This window comes from Aotus nancymaae, unplaced genomic scaffold (assembly GCF_030222135.1).
Source record: "Aotus nancymaae isolate 86718 unplaced genomic scaffold, 86718_ANA_hifiasm-v0.15.2.pri h1tg000010l, whole genome shotgun sequence".
In the NCBI taxonomy this organism is placed as follows: Eukaryota; Metazoa; Chordata; class Mammalia; order Primates; family Aotidae; genus Aotus; species Aotus nancymaae.
This window is the reverse complement of record NW_026988421.1, coordinates 66,288,024-66,311,962: the sequence shown is the minus strand read 5'-3', so window position 1 is coordinate 66,311,962 and position 23,939 is coordinate 66,288,024. Positions and strand designations below refer to the sequence as shown.

The window sequence follows — 23,939 nt, the reverse complement described above, 5'->3', positions numbered from 1 at the left end:
ATGCCCAGCTAATTTTTTGTATTTTTAGTAGAGATGGAGTTTCACCATACTGGCCAGGCTGGTCTCAAACTTCTGACCTCATGATCCACTGCCTTGGCCTCCCAAAGTGCTAGGATTACAGGCGTGAGCCACCGCACCTGGCCTATCTTCAGTTTTATAAATGAGGAAACAGGCTTAGAGATGTTAAGTAACTTGTCCATAGTCTCTCTCTTAGTCTGTGCTGCTACAACAGAATACTTGAAACTAGGTAATATATAAAGAGCAGCAATGCATTGCCTCACAATTATGACAGCTTTGAAGTTCAAGATCAAGCTGGTGTCTGGTGAGGGTGGAAGGGTAAGCCAGAGTGGAAGAGCAAGCTAACCAAATGCTGCATGAAGTGTCTTTTATAAGGGTCTTAATCCCATTAATGAGAGAGGAGCCATATGGCCTAATCACCTCTTAAAGTCCCCACCTCTTAATACTATTACATTGACAATGCTAGAATTTTAGAGTGGACATATTTGAACCATAGTAGTCCCACAACTAGTTAACAGTGGTACCAGGACTTAAAACCACATCTTTTGACCCAATGTCTTAAGCACTATGTTATAATGTATTCCTTACAAAAAAAAAATTCCTTAACCTGAACTAGGTGAAATGGGTTTATGCTCCCTGACTGAAAGAGTCAAAGGAAACAGTGCCTTGAAGCTCAAGTATGGCTGCTCTACTATATCCTGCTCCTCCCCATCCAACGAGCTCTCTCACAAGCTGTCATTCTCAAGAAATTGCAAAGAATAAATTACTGTATTGTAGAGATTTTGAGATGCACATTAAAAAAGATGATATAATCATAAATCCATATCCTTTATATTTTGTTTTTGAATATCTTAATATGGAAGAATGATCTAAATACAATTGTGAAAAGTTAATTTCTTCTACCTTTTGAAAAATTAGAAGAGCGAGCTCTAGAGGTGCCCTCTTATTTAACAATATTTCACAACATGCTACTTTTTGGCTTAAAGATTTAATTCAGGGTTGAATTTGGCTTAGGACTACATGCAAAGATAAACATGTGACATAGCATTTCAAAGACAAAGAAAACCCAACGTCTTTTGCTGTTCTTTCTGATGGAGTCTGTTACCCTTAGGCTTTAGAACTGGTCATCCTGAGATATCATAATTTTTATTATTAGACAGGTTGAGGCAGTAGTGCAAGAAGGCATAACAAGTTTACCATAAAGCACTAAATAAATTATTGTAATATGGGAAGATGTGCTTTAAATATGATGGTCAAACTTATTTTTCATTTTTTGAAAAAAAAAAAAACAACCCATATTTGCTTGACTGCAGCATCATGAGAGAAGGTCAAACTTATTTTTAATAAATTTCCAGTTTTCTGTTCATCATTCTAGGTGGGTGACTTTTTTCAACTATGATTTGTTTTTCTAGACATTTGCAAGAGGGCAGGTAGTGTTCATGTGAATGCTTTTCATGAAGCTTAGTAGCTAAGGCAGTTTCTATAGAAGGTAAGCAACTCCTCACTCTGATGCTTGCCTTTTGCACAATGTGCATCAACTTTTATTGTTAAGATGATGACTAAGTTAAAGCAAGCTAGAATATTTTAGAATCTGCTTTAATCAAGGTATTTAGAAATATGGGTGGCATTGACAGTTTTATGTGTTTAGGTAACGTGTTACAAAAATATTTAAGTAGAATAAAGATGCAAATTGGATTTTTCTACAAAGACATGTTTTATTTAATTTTTTTTGAGACGGAGTTTCGCTCTTGCTACCCAGGCTGGAGTGCACTGGCGCGATCTCGGCTCACTGCAACCTCCGCCTCCTGGGTTCAGGCAATTCTCCTGCCTCAGCCTCCTGAGTAGCTGGGATTACAGGCACGCGCCACCATGCTCAGCTAATTTTTTGTATTTTTAGTAGAGACGAGGTTTCACCATGTTGACCAGGATGGTCTTGATTTCTTGACCTCATGATCCACCCGCCTCGGCCTCCCAAAGTGCTGGGATTACAGGCGTGAGCCACCGCGCCCGGTGACATGTTTTATTTTTATTTTTTGAAACAGGGCTTTGTTTTGTCACTCTGGAGTGCAGTGGTGTGATCACAGCTTACTGTAGCTTTGACCTCCTGGGCTCATGTGATTCTCCTACTTTGGCCTCCTGAGTAGCTGGAACTATAGGCGTGCACCACCATGTCCAGCTAATTTTTTAAGTTTTTTAGAGATGAGAGTCTCTATGTTGACCAGGCTCATTTTGAACTCCTAGGCTCAAGTGATCCTTCTGCCTTGGCCTCCCAAAGTGCTGAGATTATAGGTATGAGCCATTGCGGCTGGCTTAAACTATTTTATAATTGCTTTACTACTTCTTTTAAGTTGATTTTTCAGAAAAAAAATTATGCATTTCTTCTGGTATAAGTAAGATCACTGTATCTTTACATTGGTTTTGGTTCTAATTGTGTTCTAGTGGTAGCCTAATTACTAGAGTGAGAAAAAGTCTGAAAACCCCTTAGCCATTAAATTCATATATTTAACAAGTCACAACTTTGATATCTTGATCTACCTGGAAACACCATTAAAAGTGCTTGGCTATTAATACTAGGGAAAGTTTTAATAAAAGCTAATTAAGCTAGAAAACTCCCAAGTGCTTAACTGATTTTAGGGGCTAAATTTCTGGCACTTCTAATTATCCTCTGATGGCTTTACTTAGTGTTTCACAACCATGACAGATGACAATGAAAAACTGCAGTGAAATTCATCCACCCTGACACTGTGCTAAGAACCGGCTTCTCCCTCTCCAAGTAAAATCAATACTCTGTTTGAGTAAACACGTTTACAGCTTTATTAGGATGTCTTGCTTGTTCTGTAACAGCTACTTGAAGCTGTGGTAACAAATCGACTCAACTCAGTTAAACCTAGAGAGCTGGGTAAGAGGCCCATCAATAAGGTTGTTATAAAAATAAACTGCAGGAGATCAGAAAGCTGGAGCAAACAGTCTGGTAAATGTCAATATTTTCCCTTATAGAGGATTACAAAACCAGTGAAATCATGCAGAAAGTCTTTTATCCCCCTTAAAAATGTTACTTGTTTCAATTGAATAAAGCATTTCTACTTTTTGTGCACAGCTCTTCTGAATGAAATATTCACTTCCTAATTCCCATGTGCATCTAGAACAGGAGGTTGATATAAATACTTGGTATTTTTCACGTCATTTCAGATTCTTATTTCCCTCATATTTAGAGACATATTTTGGTCTACACGGACTTTACAAAACAACCTTATCCAAGTTATCTGGAATACCTGTGGTGGTTCAGTCTTATCTTCTATTAACGAAACAAAATTTTTGTCATCTACATTTGGGAGGTTATTACAATGCAGTGTTCATCCTGTATATAATATTACTAAGACTGATGTACATTCAAAATAAGGCCTTCCATGTTTTTACATTTAACAAGAGCGCACAGTATTGACTTTAAATAGGTTGCACAACCTCCTGACTGGTGGTAGTACATATAAAATGTCTCTTGCCTGTTAGGAGCAAGCCTCCAGAGTGGGTATAGCTCTACCAAACAAGGACTCATAACCCCTCACTTAGATGTTCACAGGTTGCTCAAAGAACTAACATCTGGCAGGAAATTCCCACTTCAATTTGGTTAGCTTAGAACATCTAGATGTAACAAAGTAATGGTTTCCCCCAGTGCGCAGATGTAAACTTTTTGTATTTTCTACATAGTCTAGTTAGTAAAATTTTGTTTTGACTTTATATTGACTACCAATTAGTCATGAATTGAAATAACAATTTGTGACCCATATTTTAGAAAACTGATTTTTCAGGGAAAATAACAAACATTAAATTTTGAAATAACTGAAAAAGCTACTGTTCCTGCCAGGGTAAGGTCTGACCTAGTAGGTATTTGCATAATGAAAACCAGGCCAGATGCAGTGGCTGACACCCGTAATCCAAGCATTTGGGAGGCCAAGGCATGTGAATCACCTGAGGTCAGGAGTTCCAGACCATTTTGGCCAACATGTGGAAACCCTGTCTCTACTAAAAATACAAAAATTGGCCAGGTGTTGTGGTGCACACCTGTAGTCCCACCTACTCGGGAGGCTGAAGCTGGAGAATTGCTTGAACCTGGGAGGCAGAGGTTGCAGTGAGCCAAGATCACACCACTGCACTCCAGCCAGGCTACAGAGTAAGACTCTGTCTCAAAAAAAAAAAAAAGAAAAGAAAAAGAAAACCAAAGCTTAAGTGGTGTCAGATGGTGTAATTGTTGACATGTACAGGAAGTAAATTTAGAGCAAATGTTTCTTTAAGATAGTTCAGCAGAACACACCCTCCCACATAAAGTGAGCAACTGAGAAGCAATGTGTCATATACAGGCAAGTGGTCAGTATTATAGCTATAAGAAAGAATAATTTTATTGTCCTATAGCTATGGCTATGAGAATAACTTCTTATTCCTTCTTTGTGGTGGCTAAAAATGGAAACTTACCAAGTTCTGTTAACATGGTATGGGACATTGTATTTGAATTAAAAACAAAACCAAAAGCCCTTCAGTTTAAAAATGCTGTTAATTTAGGAAGAACGCTCTTGAAGAGTGCTGCTAAACAGTATATTGTACTAATATAGATAAGATGCCCTTTTGCCCCAATCCCTTTCAAAATACTGCTTTAAAAGTCATTCTTCTTCATGGAACATAGATGTACAACAATGAGTCAGAACTTGATTTTAAAGCTAATGTGTGATCTTTTGATGTGGTTCCCAAAATAAAAGTTTAGCATATGCTTCTGTTTATTGTTTAAACATCAAGACAAACAAAAAAAGAAAACAAAAAACTCTTCTTCTATGATTTGGGATATTGACTCTCTTTCTATGATTTGGGATATTTAGACCTCCAAGAGGTCTAAATAACAGACAGCTTAACTGACAACTTTTTCTTTTTTGGAGATGGAGTCTAACTGTGTCACCCAGGCTGGAGTGCAGTGGCACAATCCTGGGTCACTGCAACCTCTGCCTCCCAGGTTTAAGCAATTCTCCTGCTTCAGACTCTTGAGTAGTTGGGATTACAGGTGCCTGCCATCGTGCTCAGCTAATTTTTTGTATTTTTAGTAGAGGCGGGGTTTTGTTGTGTTGGCTGGGCTGGTCTTGAATTCCTGACCTCAAGTGATTTGTCCACCTTGGCCTCTTAAAGTGCTGGGATTACAGGCATGAGACACTGCACTCAGCCTTAACTGACAACTTTCATTTGGATTATGGACATAAGTAACTGCTGCATCATGAATTCAGTAATCTGGCTTCTAGTCTCGTATTTGCAATTAACTCCCTTGGACAACTCATTTTACCTTTCTTTGGGTCTTACTTTTTCCATTCATCAAATGGCGGCTTTTGAATAGACCACGGTTTTCCTACCTGACATCATAAGCCACCAAATAAAATGTGGATAAGGAAAAATGGGAGTTTGTTTAGTCTCATTTCATTCTTCCTTAAAACTTTTTTCAATTTTTAATTTTTTGTGGGTTCATTTCATTCTGATTCAGATAAGACCTCATTTGAAAAGAGTTTCACTATTGACAATTATTTGAAAAGCAGAAAATATGATTTAAAAAAAAATTTCCTTTCAGCACTAACACTCTAAACAATATAGTTAAAAACAAAAGATTCACGGGGGCAAAGTAATAGCTGCTGGAATAAGATGATGGTAAAACCTTATTTACATGAAGCTATGCTTATGCCCTAATTCATAAGCAAGATAATTAATTTTGTTATTACTAACTCAATTCAAAAACCTGCATTTGATCAACTAAAAATTTCTCATAGAAGGATGGTTCTAAAATTTTAAGAGCATTTGATGACAGAAACCAGTTTTTAATTTGCCATTTACTTTGTGGGCTAGAAATAAAATATATCTACACTCTATAAAATGTCAATGTGAACTGGATAATTAAATGAAAAATAAATTAAAAGCCTGTGTTTATACCCCAGGTTTCAGAACTTATATATCTGAAAAGAGAGTAGCTGTTAATTTGATAATCATGCTGCTAATTTTGTTTTATTAAGACCTCTGCTGATAAATAGCCTTAAAACATCAGAGGTTACATTTCATATAAATTATCCTAGAGTTTGAAATGTTGTGTCTGATGACTTATTTACCACAGTGAAGATTTCTGCTAGGTACTAAGGTTGGCTAGGCTCTGCATCAGTGCTAGACACAATTTGATTTTATTTATTTAGAAATTACATTAATTACAAAGTCAATAAGGGCACGTTGTAAAAAGAAAATCAGACATACAGAATGGAAAGTGATTATTTCATTCATCCACTTCCAAGTATATCCACTGTTAACTGTTTGGAGTGTTTCTTCTTGGGACTTTTATATGCATTTATAAATATACATACAACATATACACATAAGGACATTTTTAACAAAATACAAATCACATTGTATTATACTTACTGCTTTTACTTATCTGTTAACAGGAAGTATAGAACTGTAAGTTCTATACTTGTCTTCCTTATTTTTTATTTTATTTTTTGAGATGGAGTCTTGCTCTGTCACCCAGGATAGAGTATAGTGGCATGATCTCAGCTCACTGCAACCTCTGCCTCCTGAGTTTAAGCGATTCTGCAGCCTCAGTCTCCTGGGTAGCTGGGATTATAGGCATCCGCAACCACGACCAGCTAATTTTTGTATTTCAGTAGAGAAAGGGTTTTGTCATGTTAGCCAGGCTGGTCTTGAACTCCTCACCTCAAGTGATCCAGCCACCTCAGCCTCCCAAAGTGCTGGGATTACAGGTGTGAGCCACCATGCCCAACCTATACTCATCTTCTTTATATGAAGAAATGGGCCAGATATTAGATAAGCCCAATGTGAACAGAATTCAAGTAATCACTAATCTTTTAGTGGCATAAAAAAACTGGCCAAATAATTTTGTAGAATGAAAAAAAATGGTTGATCAGTGAATCTTAGACTTGGGGTTTCATAGAACACTGAAACTTGCCTAAAAGATTTTAGAGATAAAGAAAGAGCTGGCAAACTTTAATTCTGCTAGATAAGAACATTTTAAAAATCCACTATTACCAACATTATTCATAAAGCAAGAAAATTTAACTCCCTCAAAGTAGGAAGGGCAAGATTTAAAACTGAATATGTTTGGTTTTATGGAAATTTACTTTCTTGCCCCTGCCTTTTTAAATTTTGATATTGACTGATGAAAACTCTTATGTCATAGACTGGTACCAGTCTACAGACCAGTGTTTATAAAACCACTTTGGCTATTTCTCCTCCTTTAGAGAGGAAGATAAGATGATGTAGTAATAAAAGGGAGTATAGCAAAATGGCCAGGGCTAAGAACTTGGAGGCCAAATTTTGAGTTTGAATCTTAGCTTTCAATATGACCTTGGGCAAACTACTTAATGTCTCGAAACTAACACACATGTATTTTGTTATGTCACAATTCTGTTTAAGAAAATGAACTTCAGAAATTTTACTTATGACATTTCCTGTGGACCTCTGCAACTAAATAAAAATTTTCATATCAACATCATTTTCTTAGAATAAACTTTTCTCAATAATCATCAAATATAAGAAACCTAAGGTTCACATCTGAGCTTTGGAGTCTGATAGCCTACATGGTTCAGACTGTGTCTTATCCACATTCCCAGAAGATAAAGTCCTTTCAATTCCATTATCTATTTACAATTGCTTCTAGATGGAGGCCATTCAGGGTATTAGATCTCTGAGGGAACATTTGTGTTGATGAGAAATTACAGACTTCACTCTAAAATCATCCCGTATTTCACATGAACTAAAGTGATTTCTCTCTCTTTTTTTAAATCGTGGCTGGAGAAGGATAATCTTTACCTTTTTTAACTAACAAAGGCTCAAATAATCATAGACAGTGTTTGTGAAATTTGGTGCTGGTCTAGCTTTAGCTTGTCTAAGACTCTGGATGTATAACACAAGTGTAGCATGTAATGAAGCATCCTATCATTGTGCAAGGGTATAGCTCTCTCTTCCTTTCTCTTGCATGAACTTGAACTACCATCTGTGGCGAATGTGTCATATTCTTTTTTTTTTTTAATTTTTTTTAGAGACAGGGTCTCTCCCTGTTGCAAGACTGTAGTGCAGTGGTGACCTCGGCTCACTGAAGCCTCAACCCCCTGGGATCAAGTGATCCTCCCACCTCAGCCTCTTGAGTAGTTGGGACTACAGGCATATGCCACCCTGCTTGGCTATGTGGCATCCTTGTTCTGGAAACAACTCTTTTAATTTTTCTTTCTTTTTTTTTTTTGGTAGAGACTGGAGTCTCACTATGCTGTCCAGGATGGTCTTGAAATCCTGGCCTCATGCGATACTCCTGCCTCTACCTCCCAAAGTATTGGGATTACAAATGTGAGCCACCATGCCTGGCTGTTTCATATTCCTAATGACCAAGCCAATTTCACAGTTCATTTGATGGTTTTAAGAAAAATTGTGCTCAAGAAGATGTCCCATTAGAGCAGAAAGAAAAAGAGTTGGTGACATCGAGCTGCTTAGCAGTAGGCAGCTGTCATCTTGGTCACCATTAAGACGTGGGTCATATGAAGGTTTGTTTTTTGAGTGAAGTGTGAGAAACAATATATTTAATGCTCACCAAGTTGTTTTCTAGTCTTCTGAGTTGCAGAGCAAAGGAATGGGGTAGTGTAGAAAAAAAAATCCCAAGAATTCTGCACCACTTCTGTGCATAGCACAATGAAGCAGCAATTAAGGAGAATGTGGGAGGAAGCCATAAATGTTTGGGACGAAAGAAACAACGTGAGAATAGAAAATATGAATATAATTAGAGAGTCTTTATGGTTCTCAGAAGTATAGCTAAGTGCCACATGAAAAGGAAGGGCATACTTGTTCTGGAAACAACTCTTTTTAATTTTTTTTTAAAGCAATGTTCTTTTCTAAACATGAATTAGAGAATAGTTTTTTGTTTGTTTTTGAGACAGGGTCTCACTGTCACCCAGCCTGGAGTGCAGTGGTGTGATCACAGCTCACTGCAGCCTTGACTTCCCAGGCTCCAGCAATCCTCCCACCTCAGCCTCCTGAGTTGCTTGAACCACAGGCTCATGCCATCATGCCCAACTAATTTTTTTCATTTTTGGTAGAAATGGGGTTTTGCCATGTCGTCCAGGCTGGTCTTGAACTGCTGAGCTCAAGCTATCCCCCTGCCTCGGCCTCCCAAAGTGCTGAGATTATAGGTGTGAGCCACTGCTCCTAGCCTAGAGAATGAAATTAGTGCTCCTTTTTATTAGATGGAAAATAGGAGAATTATTTGCATTGTGATTGCTAAGTGGTTTTAAGAGTCATTTGCATATCTAGGTAATATTTTTAAGGGTAATACATTTTCCCTGCTGAAGCAGTTGTAAGGATTTTTAAAAGAAAGAGTATTCTGGCTGGGCATGGTGGCTCATGTCTGTAATCCCAAATGAATTGTCATTTTAATGAATTGTAATCCAGCACTTTGGGAGTCCTAAGCAGGAAGACTGCTTGAGGCCAAGAGTTCAAGACCAGACTGGGCAACATAGTGAGACTCTGTCTCTATAAAAAAAAAAAAAAAAAAAAGCCAGGTATTGTGGTGCACACCTATAGTCCCAGCTACTCAGGAGTCTGAGTTGGGAGGATGGCTTGAGCCCAGGTGTTTGAGGCAGCAGTGAGCTACCTTTGCACTATTGCACTCCAGCCTGGGTGACAGAGTGAGACCCCCATCTCCCCCCCCAAAAAAGAGTGTCATGAGGCAGCACAGTTACTTTATTATCATTCAAAATAAAATCTTCTGTTCAGGCATGGTGGTTTATGCCTGTAAATCCCAGCTCTTTGTGGGGCTGAGGCAGGCGGATCACCTGAGGTCAGGAGTTTGAGACCAGCCTGGCCAATATGGCAAAACCCTGTCTCTATTAAAAATAAAAAAATTAGTCAGACGTCGTGGTGGATGCCTATAATCCTATTTGGGAGACAGAGGCAGGAGAACTGCTTGAACCTGGGAGGCAGAGGTTGCAGTGAGCTGAGATTGTGTCACTGCATTCTAGCCTGGGCGACTCAAAACAAAAACAAAAACAAAAACAAAAACAAAGCAAAACAAAACAAACCCCAAAATGTTCTAATCTGTATGTGGCTCTTAACCATAGTAAATAAAGGTTGTTTGTTTTTTTTTATCCTAAGAATGTTGGCTCTTGGGTCAAGTCTCTACACTTTTATTTGAGAGTTGTATATAAGTGATATAAGTGCCTATGAATAATCTGTCAAAGATATACTCACTTTCAGTCTAAAGATGATTTGTAGGTCCTGCCCATATCCCTAAGCTGCCATAAAACATATGACTAAATCATATTAGATTAACACAGGCTGGTATTGACAGCCCAGTGGGAACATATTGATTAGGTCCTCTTTCATGTTATTTGTTATGATTTTTCTTCTCAGTTTCATTTACTGGGAAGACACAGGGGAAGAGATTTCACTGGGAACAATGACAGTGCCTGTCACAAAATGTTCTCAATGTTTCCATTTGTTACTATGGCAGTGACAAAGAGGGTTCCAAATGAAAAGGCAGACCTGCTGTGACAAAGCACAGCAGGACAACAGGAAGAAATTTTCTCCTGACCTGGGAAATTAGGAAATCATACTTAGAGATTATAGAATTGTCTCCATTTCCAAGAGTACAATCCTAGCACTTGGGCTTTTGAGGAAGAATGCGAAACAATTAGTTCTATCAGGGCTGGCCAGCGACAAATAAAGAGCAAATATCACAAGGTGCTTAAGACTGCCAAATAGAACAAGGAGTGATGCTTGTAGAGGTTGGAGGGATTTGTTACTGTCACTAAACCGGTGAGATGGAACTATGAATTTAATTTAATTTATGTACATTTGGGTTACTCATTTTTAAACTATACATGAAAATCCATGATGTAGTCATATATCTATTTAGCTGGCTAAAGGAACACATGGCACTTGTACTTACACAGATAATTAGCACATGGTAGTTGGAGTGATGCTTTATCCAAAACTTGAAGTTTATGGAAAGAAAATTATTGTCCTTCAGAGAGTTACATTACCACAAAGTGGACTAAAATGTAGATATGCAAAGTCACAAAAGATGGAAATACTCTTCGGCCAGCAAAACTTGAAAGTTATAAGATGAATATATTAGCCATCCAAAGACAGAATGTGTCAATCAGAAAGAAGATAATTGGGCAACAAAGCAAAGAAAAATAAACTACATAGTAAATGTAAAAGCGCCACTGCCTCTCTGAAATTCATGTCCAAGATGGAAGGAGTCAACAGCTATTATTTAATTAATTAATTAATTAATTATTTTGAGACAGGATCTCACTCTGTCACCCAGGCTCGAGTGCAGTAGCAAGATCTTGGCTCACTGCAAACTCCGCCTCCTAGGTTCAAGTGATTCTCCTGCCTCAGCCACCCAAGTTGCTGGGACTACAGGTATGCAATGTCATGCTTGGCTAATTTTTGTATTTTTAGTAGAGATGGGGTTTCTCCATGTTGACCAGGCTGGTCGTGAACTCCTGGCCTCAAGTGATCCAGCTGCCTCGGCCTCCCAAAGTGCTGGGATTACAGGCATGAGCCACCACATTTGGCTGATTTAGTACTTACATTTAAGTCTTTGATTCGTTGTGTTAATTTTTCCATATGGGCCGGACCTCAGCCTCCTGAGTAGCTGGGACTACAAGCGCATGTTACTATGCCAGGCTAATTTTTTGTCTTTTTAGTAGAGACAGGGTTTCGCCATGTTGGCGAGGCTAGTCTCAAATTCCTGGCCTCATGTGATCTGCCTGCCTTGGCCTCCCAAATTGCTAGGATTTTAGGTGTGAGGCACTGTGCCAGGCCAACAGTTATTATTTCTAATCCCAGTAGAAAGGCTCTTGCTGGTGTGGAGGGGGAGCAGTGCATTTTAACAAATGGATCTTTTAGAATTTCCAACTAACAAGATCACTTCTATTGTAAGATGGATGCATCAGGTTGTTAGATGGATGCTACTGATAAGGACAGGAGGCAGGCAAATTCTGGGCAGAAGAGGGAGGGTCTCTGGTGAGGGCCCCACCCTAATGCCAAAAAGCCTAATACCATGGGCCAAAGTGAGAACTTACATCCTTGTTTTCCTGCTCAAATGTTGCCTTTTCTAAAACCATCCATGGCCCACCCTGCCCCCAATCCTGTGCCCATAAAAATCCCAGACTCAGCTGACAAAGAAAGGAGAAGAGGAGAAGCAACTGGATGTTGGAGAACATGGCTGGGGATGGCCGGACTCCAGGGGATTACCTTCCTGCTCCATGCCCCTTTCAGCTCCCATTCTGGCTGAGAGCCACTTTCATCAGCAATAAAATCCCCTGCATGTACCACTTCCAATTCATTTTTGTGACCTCATTCATCCTGGATGCCGGACATAAACTTGGGTGCCATGAGTGTGGGTGCAAAAGGCTGTCACACTGACCCTCCACTGAACTGTTAACACTTAAGCTGTCTGTGGACAGCAAAGCTAAAAGGGCACTGTAACACTTCCTCTGGAGATTCAGGGGTCACAGGCACCTTCCCCTAAATGCTGCCATGGGGCTGGTATGGAGTTCACTCTTGCAACCAGTGCCAAAAAGTGATTGCCCCAGCTTCTGCACCTGCTCACCTGTGAGTGGTGGAGCAGCAAGTGAGTGGAGTTCACCCATGCTGGCACCAAAGTGGCCGCTAGTTCCAGCACCCATGTACCCCAGTTTCTGCCTGAGAAGGGGTTAGGGAAATATCCTGCTTCACTATTAAACAGTTGATTCATATAACTCTCTTATTCGGAGTCCATGCTAACCGAGCAAGTTTATTATCTGGCTTTCTATATCATTGTAGTGAAATTGATTCTACTGCTTAGCAAAACGCTCTTGGTTCAATCTCACCAGGGACTACAATTCTGGGATTCTCTTCCCTTTCAGTTTTTCTTTCTTTTCCGCAACAATCTTACCTTAGAGTCCTTACAACCCTATCAGATTACAAAAGATCCTTTTCAATAAATGAAGTCATCTATTCAGATAACAGGAAGATTCTCTGGCAAGACTAGCTTTTGTCAGGAAGGCTAATCTGTGGTTCTCAGTTCTAATGATGAGATTTACATAAATGTTTAGAGAAGCAGTATTAGTGTGGTGAGTAAAAGCACTGATTTTAGAGCCGAACTACTTGGGTTTGAATCCTGGCTCTGCTACTCTCCGGCCATGAGACTATGGGTACATTATCTCACCTTTCTTTGTCTCTGTTTTTTTCAATCAGTAAAATAGGGGTAAAAATAATCTACTCCAAGAAGCTTTTGTGAACACTAAATTAGTTAATATATACAAAGTGCTTAAGATATTGGTTGGCTAGTAGGTGTTGCATAAAGGTTATCTATTGTTGTTACTTTGTAGCTTGACTCACATTTGACAGACTGTGCTAAATATGCCAACATAAGTATTCCATTAATAACTGACATTAGGATGTTCATCTCATTGCATGACCCAATGTTTTGGGATCTGATTACCTTGGGAACTGAACAGGCTCAAATTGAGAAAAATGGCTATCTAATTGAGGTATTACCAGTGAAGTCTTGCTTAGTTTCTACCTGCCTTCCACTTTCTCTATTCTGATTTCAACAAGGTGTAGTGAAATCAAGTGTTTGGAACTTTGAAATGCTAGAAATGAAATGAATAAAGTAAGGAAGCTGCCCATGATTACCAAAGGGTTTGGCAAACTATAGCCTGTGGGCCAACCCTGGCCTATGGTATGTTTTTGTACAGCTGGAGAGCTAGGAAAGGTTTTTACATTTTAAAAGTGTTGTAAAAAAAAAAAACATAAGGAAGAAAACAAAACAAGAAGAATATGCAATACAGCCTGTATATGACTTGCAAAGCTTAAAATATTCACTATTTGACCTTTTAAAAAAAAAAAAAAAAAAAAAAAAAAAAAGATTGTGGATCTTTGTTCTATATTCGCTATCTTTTTTTTTTTTTTTTTTTTTTTTGAAGTGGAGTTGTGCTCTAGTTGCCCAGGTGGGAGTGCAATGGTGTGATCTTGGCTCACCCCAACCTCTGCCTCCCGGATTCAAGAGATTCTCCTGCCTCAGCCTCCTGAGTAGCTGGGATTATCACACCCGGCTAATTTTGTATTTTTAGTAGAGATGGGGTTTCTCCATGTTGGTCGGGCTGGTCTAACTCCTGACCTCATGTGATCTGCCTGCCTCAGCCCCTCAAAGTGCTGGAATTACAGGCATGAGCCACCACGTCCAGCCTCTCTTTCTTTTTTACTTACCTAACTATACTGCAATAATAAATATGATGAAGTAGGCTAAAAAGAGATTGAAAAATCCTCTAACAAAAAATCCAATTGCTTTCATGAAGTAGTTTATTTATTGCTGTAACCACAATACAAATGGTAGCTAGCTGGTCCTACCTCAGTATTCTAAGAATGGTCTCTCCCGCCCTCAGAAAGTCTGTATGTTCTCACCTAGTACTGGTAGCATTACAGATAGTTAGACATCTGTAACAGAATCTGTTGTTGCAGGGCCTCTAACCCAAGGCCAGGGGTAGTGGCTATTTAGGTCACCATCATATCTATCATGGCCTCATTATGTGTCCTACTGAATGTCAAAGAAATAGAACACTTCCTGTTTTAAAGATATTAAAGTACTTAAGTAATGCACATATGGTGTATAAAAGTTTCTAGACTAAGATTCCTGGTTTGACCAATTTCTAACTAAAAAATCACTAAGGTTTTCTTAATGTATTACAGAATATGGCTAAATTCAGAATAAAATATTTTTAGCTTACATACATCTATAGCTCTGAAGAGTATAAAATAGGAAAACTGCTGCTAAGTACTCTAATATTATCTATAATAAAGACTTTCCGAGCAAGGAAATAAAAAACACATGCATGATGGTAAAGTAGAATGTTGTCTGTGGTACAGACTCTTTCCAAAGAATACAGGGCATGGTGCATCCTAATAGTTAATAGTTCATTTAAGACTGGGCATAACCAGCCTGACCAACATGGCGAAACCCTGTCTTTACTGAAAATACAAAAATTAGCTGGGTGTGGTGGCATGCACCTGTGGTACTAGCTGCTCGGGAGGCTGAGGCAGGAGAATCACTTGAATGCAGGAGGCGGAATTTGCGGAAAGGAAGGGAAAGGAAGGAAAGGGAAGTGAAAGGGAAAGCGAAAGGGAAAGGGAAAAGAAAAGGGAAAGGGACAGGAAGGGAAGGGAGGGGAAGGGAAGGGAAGGGAAAAGGAAGAGAAGGGAAGGGAATGGGAACGGAAAGGGAAGAGAAGGGAAGGGAATGGGAAAGGAAAGGAAGAGAGGAAGGAAGGAAGGAGAAAGACTGGGCATGAATAGTTTCAAAGAAAGAAAAATAAAAACTTATGTTGGTAAAAGACCATTAAAATAAAATATTAAGTTAAAACGATCACATAAACTTAAATAAGTTTCCCATGATTCAAACTATCCTCCAGAGAAAAATGGACAATGGTCAGGTCCAGTTGCTTGTTTTTTTTTTTTGTTTTAACCTTGTCTCACTTAATGTTAAGAGAAAGAAACAGAGACCAGGAAAGACCCCCTTTGGGCTATTTTTAAGGAAGCTAAAGCTTTCTAGAGACTATAAACTAGCTTAATTAACTACACTTAACTAGAAGGAATCTAGACTTATCAAAAGAATTTTTGAATCAGATTTTAGATGAATCTAAGTCATCAAGCCAAAAATCTTCTATTGTCTTGATTTTATTTTTGAGTATTCATTCCCGAAATCATTAGTTCTTACAAAATTTGTCAGTTCTTATTGAGCCTAAATTAGGCAAAAATTTAACCCTTCCTAGTATAACAAACATCCACCATTGTGTTTGAAACAGATGTTTTAACCAAAGGGTATAATCCAAAGATATCATCCTTAGTTATTAGCATACTGTTTAATATTCATCACAACTTGTTTTAAAGAACAAAAATGTGTTAACATTTAAGCCTGAAGGGCTATGAATATACTATATACTGTACTTGATGCAGCTTGTTTATGCAATTTTCTGACAGATACAATTAATCTTGTGAAAATTACTGGGGTATAGCATAGTAGCAAATTATCTTTTCCAAACACATATTTTTCCTGTGTTAAAACCCCCTTATAATACTGACGATGATAAAAGCATATGGAAAGAACTTTGGAAGTTAATTATTTTAAAAAAGAAATGAAAAGTTATTAAATTAATAAATATTGGTTATGTGGTACAAACAAGGGTTAAAATGTTTAACTTATAAGTAAGAATGAAATAAATTAGTCTGTACCTCCAACAAATGCATCTCCAGCTCCATTGGTGTCAATAATTTCTTTCTGGTCTTGATCCAAGACAGCAAAAGCAGTGACTTCACTTTCTGCAATTAGAGCCAAAGAAAGGCAGACTGACTTCTCTTTGTAACTCTCAATACAAGCTCACCCAGTAACATCTGAAGCTCCTTTATAACTCATCATTCAAAGAGAGACAGGACATAAGCTCCATATTCTGTACAGGAGTACCTGGGAACTAAGGTGCAAAATCATCTGCAAGTAATACTTTTCTGGTAATTTTCTTTCTTTCTTTTTTTTTTCTTAGCCCTGCCTAAGCAGGACATTAAAAAATTTGGCTATAAACTCATAATTGCTCCTCTCCATGGAAATCTTTAGTAAAAGGTTGAACATTTATTTGTTATGAAGAGAAACCAGTGCATTTTTTTTTTTTTTTTTTTGGTAATTTTCAGCATACAGATGCTGCTGTATATGTCTTATAAGAGTTATACCTGGGTAGTTCACATTTTTTTTGGAATGACTATAAATGATAGCAGTACCTTTTTGGACAGTGCAAATGAATAGAAGCCATAAACTAAAGGAAGTGTTGGAATGGATTGGGTCATGGGTTTCTAATAAAGCTTCAAGCCTGACTATACTTCTGACAGTGAAACGTTGGATATAAAGAGCTGTACATTTTAAAAAATATAAATAATGAATATTGGGTGTTTCTTTATAGAAAATCACAATGACACAATAAAAACATTACTATTCTGTTAAAATACTTCATGCCAGTGTCAAGGATTTTTTTATTTTAGTTGTTTTATTACAAACAACCTAATCTGGTTATGTTTTGCAAAGAAGTCACTATCCGTCAACTGGCAAAAGGAAAAGCTACTACTGAATGCAAGGGCAGAAAAAAAGAGACAGTGCAACGGGGCCTTGCCCTAGATAGAGCAGTCTGGACCAGGGCTTGGTTGTTTTGACTACAGAGTAACCTAATTCAGTACTTTAAATACGGCACATGACCGGGGAATGGATTTATCTGTGATGAAATCTGGTTTACAGGACATCTGCAAATGATTGGACAATGCTTCTTATTGGGGGCTGGAACTTCTGAAATCATAAATTTGCATCCCTATGGGGACAGACGTGGCTAAAGACTTGTAAACTTCAATCTCATTTAAGAACAAGAGGGAGGCAAAAGGAGATCTTGAGAACCTTAATAAAGAACATAGAGAATCTTCAAAAGCATATTCTGTCTAGCTTTTGCTAACTGCTCTTAATGGATAGTTCAACAAGAGACATAAAGATGTTAATAAAAAGACTCTCCTGGAAAGATTGATATTCAAGAAGAGGACATATTTATTTAGTCAATCTTTTTAAAAACCTTTTTTTTCTTTTCAGGTCTTGCTCTGTCATCCAGGCTGGAGTGCAGTTATGTAATCGCAATACACTCCAGCCTTGCCCTCCTGGGTTCAAGGGATCCTCCTGTCTCAGCCTTCCATGTAGTTGGGACCACAGACATGCAGCACCACAGCTGGTTAATTTTTTGATTTTGTTTTTTTGGGTAGAGATATGGTCTCATTTTTTTGTCCAGGATGGTCTCAAACTCCTGGGCTCAAGCAATTTGCCTGCCTTGGTCTCACAGTGTTAGGATTACATGCATGAGCCACTGCACCTGGCTTAAACTCTTTTTTCTCTTTTTTTTTTTTTTGAGATGGAGTCTCATTCTGTTGCCCAGGCTGGAGTGCAGTGGCATGATTTCAGCTCACTGCAACCTCTGCCTCCTGGTTCAAGCAATTCTCATGACTAAGCCACCTGAGTACCTGAGATTACAGTCACATGCCACCACATCTGGCAAACTTTTGAATTTTTAGTAAAGACAGGGTTTTGCCATGTTAGCCAGGTTGGTCTCAAACTCCTGACCTCAAGTGATCTGCCTGCCCTACCCTCCCAAAGTGCTGAGATCAGAGGAGTGAGCTACCACGCCTGGCCACACACTTTCTGTAACTAAACATTCCACATTTTGTAACATGAGGGCCTACATGGCAGGTGACAAGATTTTGATTACTTGGAAGTTATAGGACAAATTTTCAGGATTACATTTTCTGGAGAGTATATATAGTACATACTATTATACAGGCAAATAAATAAATAAAAAGTAAGTAGACTTTATTAGAAATAATTGGGAAAGGTCTGCAGTCTGATTCAGGAAAAGGTCTATACCATAAGTAGTTATAAAGAAATCTGGTTTTACTACTTCCAAGTACAAGCTACACTACACAGGGAACTAACAACTATAAACCAAAACCAAACAGGTACTAAATATGTAAAATGAACTAAGTTAATGACAACATTACTATTTATAATACGTTTACATTATGTAATAATGTAACATTCTATAAAACATTTTAGGTAATATAAGAATTAATCACTAGATTTATAGATTTGAAAAGGATTATATATAAATGGTAAGTAAACCAAAATTACATAGAATTCCTTGAGCTCCTTATTTGAAAACAATTTTTTTGCTGCATAAATATTTATGAACAGAACTTAATCGACAATGGAAGAGATTATTTTGAATTTTATTCTTAAGAATCATGACTTCTGGCTGGGGGTGGTGGCTCATGCCTGTAAACCCAGAAATTTAGGAGGTGGAGGCAGGCAGATCACAAGGTCAGGAGTTCAAGACCAGCCTGGCTAACATGGTGAAACCCTGTCTCTACTAAAAATACAAAAAAAAAAATAATAATAATAATTTGCTGGGTGTAGTGGTGCATGTCTGAAATCCCAGCTACTCTGGAGGCTGAGTCAGGAGAATTGCTTAACCCTGGGAGGTGGAGGTTGCAGTGAGCCAAGATCGTGCCACTGCACTCCAGCCTGGGTGACATAGCGAGACTTCGTCTTGGAAAAAAAAAAAAATCGTGAGTTCTTGATCTAAATTCCTGAAAATTCTAAATAAATGCAGCTTCATAATACTTTTTTCTGCATGTATATATCAATCATTGAGATACTTTATCCTTAGTTGTCATATGAAGTTCAATTTCCTGAAATACAAAGTGAAATTATTTTTTACCTTTTATAATTATCAGTACAGATAAGTATATATCACATATGCAAAAGATGTGTCATAAACTCAGTTTTCATTATTATGTACTATCTACAGAACTAGAAGAATGCCTTTCAAAATAATGACACTAAAAAACCTGCAAGATCTTGAAATATGCTCATCATGCAAGAAAGATTAAAAAATATTTAATAATATTTATGTTTTATTACATTTTTAGTACGTTCTGATTTTCAAATGACTTAAGCTGGTTTACAAAGCTATTAAAAACAATCACAGGTGGTGGCAAGAAGGCCGAATAGAAAGAGCTCCGGTCTGCAGCTCCCAGTGAGATCAATGCAGAAGGTGGGTAATTTCTGCATTTCCAACTGAGGTACCTGGCTCATCTCAGTGGGACTGGTTAGACAGTGGGTACAGCCCACAGAGGGCGAGCCAAAGCAGGGTGGGGCATTGCATCACCTGGGAAGTACAAGGGATTGGGGAACTCCCTATCCCAGCCAAGGGAAGCTGTGAAGGACTATGCCGTGATGAACCATACACTCCAGCCCAGGTACCATGCTTTTCGCATGGTCTTCGCAGCCTGCAGACCAGGAGATTCCTTTGGGTTCTTATGCCAGCAGGGCCCTGGGTTTCAAGCACAAAACTGGGCAGCAGTTTGGACAGACACCAAACTAGCTGCAGGAGGTTTTTATTCATATCCCAGTAGGGCCTGGAATGCCAGTGAGACAGAACTGTTCACTCTCCTGGAAAGGGCGCTGAAGCCAGGGAGCCAAGTGGTCTAGCTCAGCGGATCCCACCCCCACAGAGCCCAGCAAGCTAAGATCCACTAGCTTGAAATTCTCACTGCCAGCACAGCAGTCTGATGTTGACCTGGGATGCTCAAGCTTAGTGGGGAAAGGGGCATCCACCATTACTGAGGCTTGAGTAGGAAGTTTTCCCCTCACAGTGTAAACAAAGCCACCGGGAAGTTTGAACCGGGCAGAACCCACCACAGCTCAGCAAAGCCACTGTGGTCAGACTGCCTCTCTAGATTCCTCCTCTCTGGGCAGGGAATCTCTGAAAGAAAGGCAGCAGCCCCAGTCAGGGGCTTATACATAAAACTTCCATCTCCCTGGACAGAGCACCTGGGGTAAGGGTTGGCTGTGGGCACAGCTTCAGCAGACTTAAATATTCCTGCCTGCTGGCTCTGAAGAGAGCAGTGGATCTCCCAGAGCTCACGCTCTGCTAAGGGACAGACTGCCTCCTCAAGTGGGTCCCTGACTCCCATGCTTCCTGACTGGGAGACACCTCCCATCAGGGGTCGACAGACATCGCATACAGGAGAGCTCCCACTGGCATCTGGCAGGTGCCCCTCTGGGACAAAGCTTCCAGAGGAAGGAAAAGGCAGCAATCTCTGCTGTTCTGCAGCCTCTGCTGGTGATACCCAGGCAAACAGAGTCTGGGGTGGACCTCCAGCAAACTCCAGCTGACCTGCAGCAGAGAGGGCTGACTATTAGAAGGAAAATAAGCAATCAGAAAGGAATAGCATCAACATCAATAAAAAGGATGTCCACACAAAAACCCCATCTGAAGGTCACCAGCAGCAATGACCAAAGTTAGATAAATTCATGAAGATGAAGAAAAACCAGCACAAAAAGGCTGAAAATTCCAAAAACCGGAATGCCTCTTCTCCTCCAAAGGATCACAACTCCTCACCAGCAAGGGAACAAAACTGAATGAAGAATGAGTTTGACGAATTGACAAACGTAGGCTTCAGAAGGTAGGTAATAACAAACTCCTCTGAGCTAAAGGACCGTGTTCTAACCCAATACAAGGAAGCTTTTTTTCAAGAACCTTGAGAAAAGGTTAGAGGAATTGCTAACTAGAATAACCAGTTTAGAGAAGAACATAAATGACCTTGATGGAGGTGAAAAACACAGCATAAGCACTTTGTGAGGCATACACAATTATCAATAGCTGAATTGATCAAGCAGAAGAAAGGATATCAGAGATTGAAGATCAACTTAATGAAATAAAGCATGAAGACAAGACTAGAGAAAAAACAATGACAAGGAATGAACAAAGCCTCCAAGAAATATGGGACTATGTGAAAAAAACCAAACCTACATTTGATTGGTATACCTGAAAGTGATGGGGAGAATGGAACCAAGTTGGAAAGCACTTTTCAGGATATTATCCAGGAGAATTTCCCCAATTTGAAGCAAGACAGGCCAACATTCAAATTCAGGAAATACAGAGAACACCACAAAGAGACTCCTCAAGAAGGGCAAGCCCAAGACACATAATCTTCAGATTCACTAAGGTTGAAATGAAGAAAAATAATGTTAAGGGCAGCCAGAGAGAAAGATTGGGTTACCCACAAAGCGAAGCCCATCAGACTAACAGCACAGCACTATGCAGAAACCCTACAAGCCAGAAGAGAGTGGGGCCAACATCCAACATTCTTAAAGAAAAGAATTTTCACCCAGAATTTCATATCCAGACTAAGCTTCATAAGCGAAGGAGAAATAAAATCCTTTACAGACAAATAAATCCTAAGAGATTTTGTCACCACCAGGCCTGCCTTATAAGAGCTCCTGAAGGAAGCACTAAATATGGAAAGGAAAAACTAGTACCAGCCACTCCTAAAACATACCTAAGTGTAAAGACCATTGCCACTATGAAGAAACTGCATCAACTAACAGGCAAAATAACCAGCTAGCATCATAATGACAGAATAAAATTTACATATAACAATATTAACTTTACATGCAAATGGGCTAAATGCCCCAATTAAAAGACACAGACTGGCAAATTGGACAAAGAGTCAAGACCCATCGGTGTGCTGTATTCAGGAGACCCATCTCACATGCAAAGATGCACATGGGCTCAAAATAAAGGGATGGAGGAATATTTACCAAAAAAAAAAAAAGAAAAAGCAGGGGTTGCAATCCCAATTTCTGATAAAAGACTTTAAACCAACAAAGATGAAAAAGACAAAGAAGGGCATTACATAATGGTAAAGAGATCAATGCAACAAGAAGAGCTATTTTAAATATATATGCACCCAATACAGGAGTACCCAGATTCATAAAGCAAGTTCTTAGAGACCCCCTACAAAGAGACTTAGACTCCCACACAATAATAGTGGGAGACTTTAACACCCCACCGTCAATATTAGACAGCTCATTGAGACAGAAAATTAACAAGTATATTCAGGACTTGAGCTCAGCTCTGGACCAAGTGCATCTAATAGACATCTATAGAACTCTCCACCCCAAATCAACAGAATATACATTCTTGTCAGCATCACATTGCACTTATTTGAAAATTGACCACATAATTGGAAATAAAACACTCTTCAGCAAATGGAAAAGAACAGAAATCATAACAGTTTCTCAGACCACAGTGCAAACAAATTAGAACTCAGGATTTAAAGACTCACTCAAAACCACACAACTACATGGAAACTGAACAACCTGGTCCTGAATGACTACTGGGTAAATAATGAAATTAAGGCAGAAATAAATAAGTTCTTTGAAACCAATGAGAACAAAGACACAATGTGCCAGAATCTCTGGGACACAGTTAAAGCAGTGTTTAGAGAGAGGTTTACAGCACTAAATGTCCACAGGATAAAGCGGAAAAAATCTAAAATTGACACCCTAAGATCACAATTAAAAAAACTAGAGAAGCAAGAGCAAACAAATTCAAAAGCTAGCAGAAGACAAGAAATAACTAAGATCAGAACAGAAGTGAAGGAAATAGAGACCTGAAAAACCCTTCAAAAAATCAATGAATCCAGGAGCTGTTTTTTTGAAATGATTAACAAAATATATAGACTGCTACCCAGATTAATAAAGAAGAAAACAGAGAAGAATCAAATAGACAATAAAAAATGATAAAGGAGAGATCACCACTGATCCCACAGAAATACAAACTACCATCAGAGAATACTATAAACGGCTCTATGCAAATAAACTAGAAAATACAGAAGAAACTGATGAATTCCTGGACACATACACCCTCCCAATACTAAACCAGGAAGAAGTTGAATCCCTGAATAGACCAATAACAAGTTCTGAAATTGAGGCAGTAATGAATAGCCTACCAACCAAAAAAAGCCCAGGACCAGACAGGTTCACAGCCAAATTCTACCAGAGGTACAAAGAGGAGCTGGTATCATTCCTTCTGAAACTATTTCAAATGATGGAAAAAGAGGGACTCCTCCCTAACTCATTTTATGAGGCCAGCATCATCCTCATATCAAAACCTGGCAGAGACACAACAAAAAAAGAAAATTTCAGGCTAATATCCCTGATGAACATTGATGCAAAAATCCTCAATAAAATATTGGCAAACTGAATTCAGCAGCATATCAAGAAGCTTATCTACCACAATCAAGTCGGCTTCATCCCTGGGTTGCAAGGCTGGTTCAACATACCCAGGTCAATACACGTAATCCATCACATAAACAGAACCAATGACAAAAAGGGTATGATTATCCCAATAGACGCAGAAAAGGCCTTTGATAAAATTCAACACCCATTCATGCTAAAAACTCTCAATAAACTGGGTATTGATGGAATGTATCTC

The 23,939-nt window shown here is 38.8% G+C and overlaps 1 protein-coding gene and 1 non-coding gene across 3 annotated transcripts in view; both read right to left on the bottom strand.

Moving 5' to 3' along the window:
* ADK (adenosine kinase) overlaps nucleotides 1–23,939 on the bottom strand; it is a 561,731-nt gene that overhangs the window by 27,550 nt on the left and 510,242 nt on the right. For both annotated transcript variants that reach the window (XM_012460167.2, XM_012460168.2), the window contains exon 10: nucleotides 16,315–16,401. In XM_012460167.2, the coding sequence (XP_012315590.1) occupies nucleotides 16,315–16,401 (87 nt within the window). The remainder of the gene's footprint in view (nucleotides 1–16,314; nucleotides 16,402–23,939) is intronic.
* On the bottom strand, nucleotides 16,618–16,734 carry LOC135274135 (U5 spliceosomal RNA). Its single transcript, XR_010341928.1, has one exon. It is a non-coding gene; the product is annotated as a U5 spliceosomal RNA (small nuclear RNA).